Source organism: Rhincodon typus, chromosome 8, assembly GCF_021869965.1.
Source record: "Rhincodon typus isolate 14 chromosome 8, sRhiTyp1.1, whole genome shotgun sequence".
Lineage (NCBI taxonomy): Eukaryota > Metazoa > Chordata > Chondrichthyes > Orectolobiformes > Rhincodontidae > Rhincodon > Rhincodon typus.
This window is the reverse complement of record NC_063339.1, coordinates 5316689-5321000: the sequence shown is the minus strand read 5'-3', so window position 1 is coordinate 5321000 and position 4312 is coordinate 5316689. Positions and strand designations below refer to the sequence as shown.

General features: G+C 42.8%; 1 protein-coding gene across 1 annotated transcript in view; it reads right to left on the bottom strand.

The window, feature by feature from the left end:
- The window catches only part of gsc (goosecoid), a 16475-nt gene extending 15686 nt beyond the window's left edge, over positions 1-789 (bottom strand). The window contains exon 1 of the mRNA XM_020523012.2: positions 447-789. Coding sequence (XP_020378601.2) covers positions 447-789 — 343 coding nt within the window. The remainder of the gene's footprint in view (positions 1-446) is intronic.
- Positions 790-4312: the final 3523 nt, after the last annotated feature.

The following is a 4312-nucleotide window of genomic DNA, read 5'->3' as shown; positions in this document are numbered from 1 at the left end:
GTCAGTGGGTGTGGGTCAGTCTGTGTGTGGGGGGATGCGTCTGTGTCGGTGGGTGTGGTCAGTCTGTGTGTGGGGGGATGTGTCTGTGTCAGTGGGTGTGGGTCAGTCTGTGTGTATGTTTCTGTCTCTGTCTGTCTCTCTCTCTGGGTATATGGCTGTCTGTCTGTCTCTCTCCCTCTCTCTGTGGGCGTCTCTCTCTCTCTGGGTGTGTGTCGGGGGTACAATAAGTGAAAATCCCGTTCAACATTCACCGCGCCAGTCTGAACACGGCAACTTTCCGACAATGTATCATTGAAAGAAGAAAATTAAACTGTTATAAAAATTGAATAACTTTCACTAACGTTCCATCGCACTGAGACCGATGAACAGATGAGTGTACTGAGTCGCTGTGCCGGGGAAGTGCAGCTTCCCTGTACAGATGGAGATGGTTTATAACAGAGTCTTACCTGGAGGAATGCAGGAGCAGTGTTGACTAGTCAGAGGCTGGCATGTTGGTACGGTGCCACAGCAGGAGACCCTGGGCGATCCGGGCACATAGTAATAATTGTAACCCATCCTTGAGGCACCGACGGCCAGGTTGGGGTGTTGAGGGGGGGCAGGAGGAGGAGGAGGAGGCGGAGGAGCGACGGCTGGAGGGTAGAGACTGAGATAGTCAGCGCTGGCACACAGCGAGTCAGCGCCGAGCCCCGGGTACGTGGGCAGCGGAGCGCTGGGCAGAGGCGCCGAGCCCTTACACCGAGAGGGCACTCCTGCTAAAATACTGTCGATGCTGAACATCGCAGCCGGCATTACCACTTCACCCCGAACACCAAGGGAAAGGACTCATGCATCTACATCCAAAATAAAACCACAGAATCAGTTACTCTCCAAAACAAACAAACAAATTGCGCCGTTAGAACACAACTGAAGGTAACACTTGACAGATACAAAGTTGACTGGAGTTAGTTCATACAGCGCTCTCTTTCTCCCTGTCTGACTCAGTTCACTGGACTAGGCTTGTTCCCACTGCTTTATACACACAGCCCGCGTCATGAAGCTATTCTTACCCACCCCTTCACCCCCTACCCCCCCCCCCCCCCCCCCAACTTTATGTCATTGGGAAGGGAAAACAACGTTATTCTGTTTGTTGTCACATTCCCCTCCTCTCTATTTTACACATGCACACAGGGGATCCAGTGCCGGAACCTCAGTATTGTGGATTAAAGAAATTAAAAAATGTAATCTTTCCTCACTGTGTCGACCCCAGCACCCCCAACCCCACCCCCACCAACCCCACATTAGCTTTTAAGGCTTTGTAATCGTTTGGTTTTAAATTGAACCCGCCTCCATCCCACCAACCACACCTCCACCCCCCCACCCCGCATCTAACTGGCCAGTAACAGTTAATTGCACCCTCTAATCCGATTAGTGAGGGTTGTGGTAAAGGCCGGTTTGCAGACACACCGCACCTAACAGTGGGCTCGGAGGAGTTGGGGTGGGGGCGGGTTGGTGCGTGAATGTGGATTTAAAACGCGGGTTAGTTCCTCTCTCCGGGTTCTTGTTCTTGGGAAAGTGCCCCATTAAATAAACCACCCTTTTCTCACCCTTCCCAATATTTAGGCAGAGCTCTCCACAATCTGGCTGCAGGGAAAACACCATACAAAGTGTTACAAAGTGTCTCTCGTCCCTAATTCCCATCATTTACAGTTTAACTAGCCTCCAGTTTCACCCGCGCAGGGAAAAAAAAATCTTGCTGTATAAAGAAAATGCAAATTCCTTTTGCCTTTCTGTCTGACCATCTATCTCTGTGCCTGTCCATGTCTCTTCCAAAATGTATCTCTTTTTGGTGTTAAACTCTTACCAATGCTTACGAATACAATGTATCAATCTCTGTCTAAAATGTATACATTTACGTATCCATATAAAAAACTAGAAAAATAACGATCACCCGAAATAAACCACAAACAACTGTTGATCAATATCTTTCCGTCCGGAGTTTGTTTTCTTATTTAGGGCCTAGACGTCGTTTTTACTGTAATTCTGTGAACGGCTGCGGGGCGAGAAGGCAGAGTCTCGGCTCCTGAAATAATATTTAAAGTTGGTTTTGCTTTGTAAGTGTTTAATCCGATTTTGATCTTGAAGAGAACACGCAATTTTCAAATCACAGCACGAGCTGGTTAAAACGAAATCGGAGAGAAAATAAACGTAGAGAGCAGATAGAGCGCGTTTGGTTTGATTTTTATTGTAATTATTTTGTTTTGAAAACGATACTCTCCAGCTGAGAGTGAATAATAGTCAATTTGCACTCGTGGGGGTTAGTTATTTAAATTGTGAAGTGGTGAGGGGTGACCATCGCAAGGGTGAGGTGTTAATAATCTACCCTGCTCCAATCCACAAACCGGGGAAATCCCCGGGACTGGGATTGTTTTTAAAACATGAGAAAAAAAGGCCATTAAAAGGTTTAGTTTCCCCGCGAGCAGCGCTCACTGTGCAAATAAGTGACCCATTAACAAACAAGCCAGTCACCACAACTAATTCATTCAGAAAATGCATTTAAAACAGCGACATTACAAATATTGTGAAACATTTTCATATCACCAAACCCTGTGAAAATGTTAAACAAACCCTCTCCAGCGGTAAACCATTGAGTTCTCCCTAAACTGATCCATTTTTGGATTTGAAGCCTCCTCCGACAGCCGCTTCCTTCTCACCCCGGGGTCTCACCGAGAAACGGCTCAGGATATGAATGGTTCCGGGATTTTCCGTTTCAGGTCAAATAATCGGAATTCTTTTTCTTTTTCTTATTATTCGGAGCGGAGGAGAAAGGTTGTCGGATGGTTTGAAAACCTGCTCCAAAAAGCTCTCGACATACCTTCACCATAGCCTATGGTTTGGAGTTCGAGAGAGAGAAACGGGCACAGGCTAAATTTTACTCTGTGACGGCTCATATACATGATCACTGTCATGTATATACGTATATTAGCCCTCATCTACATTAACACAGTCGTCATATATAAATACATTAGCCCTCATATACATTAACACAATCACACTGTATATAAAAACATTAACTCTCATATGCATTAACAGTCAGACCGTACATAACTAACTCTCATATACATTAACACAATCACACCATATATAAATAATTAACAATCATATACATTAATAGTCACACAATATATAAATATATTACCTGTCATGCATTAACACAATCACACCATATGTAAATACATTATCTTTTATATATATTAACAGTTATGCCATATAAAAATAAATACTTCTCGTAGGCATTAACGCAATCTCACCACATATAAATACATTAACCTTCTAATATGTTAACAAGTAACAACATATATAAATACATTACTTCTCATGTACATTAACACCGTCTTGCTATATATTAAAACATCAACCTTCATATAGATTAGGTCTTATATATTCCCGAATAAATGCTTATACAAAATTAATACACACACTCACACGCAGACAAATATACATTATTACCAAAACATTCATATGCAGTAACATGCTAACTCCTATGCTAACACTAATATATATTAATGCATTAATAATGACATATTTCTATTTATATCATGTTTTAGCTTAATCAAAATATTTCATAGCGTTTCACAAAAGTATTATTAAACAAACTATGAGATTGATCCTTACAGAGGTGTTGTTTGGTCAAGGGGTTAGATTTTAACATAGTATCTTAATACAGTAAATGTAGAGAGAGGAGAAAACGTTCAGGAGGGAACTTCCAGAGCTTGGAGCCTAAGCAATTGACAACAAAGGCACAAATTAATTAAAACCAAGAAAGCCATGGATGTGCAAGAGGCCAGAGTTAGAGGGGAGAAGATGTCTCATGAAAAGTTGTAGGGCTTGAAGAAATTACACGCGGAGAGAGAGAGAGGGGAGGTCATGGAGGGGATTTAAAAACTAGCATGAGAATTTAAAGCCAAGATGTAGATTGATTGGGAGCCAATGGAAGTTAAGGAGCATTAGGGGTGATCGCTAAATGGGCCTTGGTGTGAAGAAAGACATTGGCAGCAGAGATTTGGAAAGCAAGGTTTCAGAGAGAAAACGCTGGGAAAGCAGTCAGCAAAACATTGGAACAGTCTAAGTGTAGCAAAGACCCGAATGTGGATTGCAGCAGCAGATCAGCTAAGATGGAGCAGAGTCATAGAATCAATAAGTAATTACGGAGCAAAAAAGAGGCCATTCAGCCCAGAAAGTTTAAGTCAATTCTTTGTAGAAAAATCCTGCTCAGTTTCATTCCTCTGCTTTCTTCCCCTGCAGTTCCCCTTTGAAATTGTTAATATATTTACTT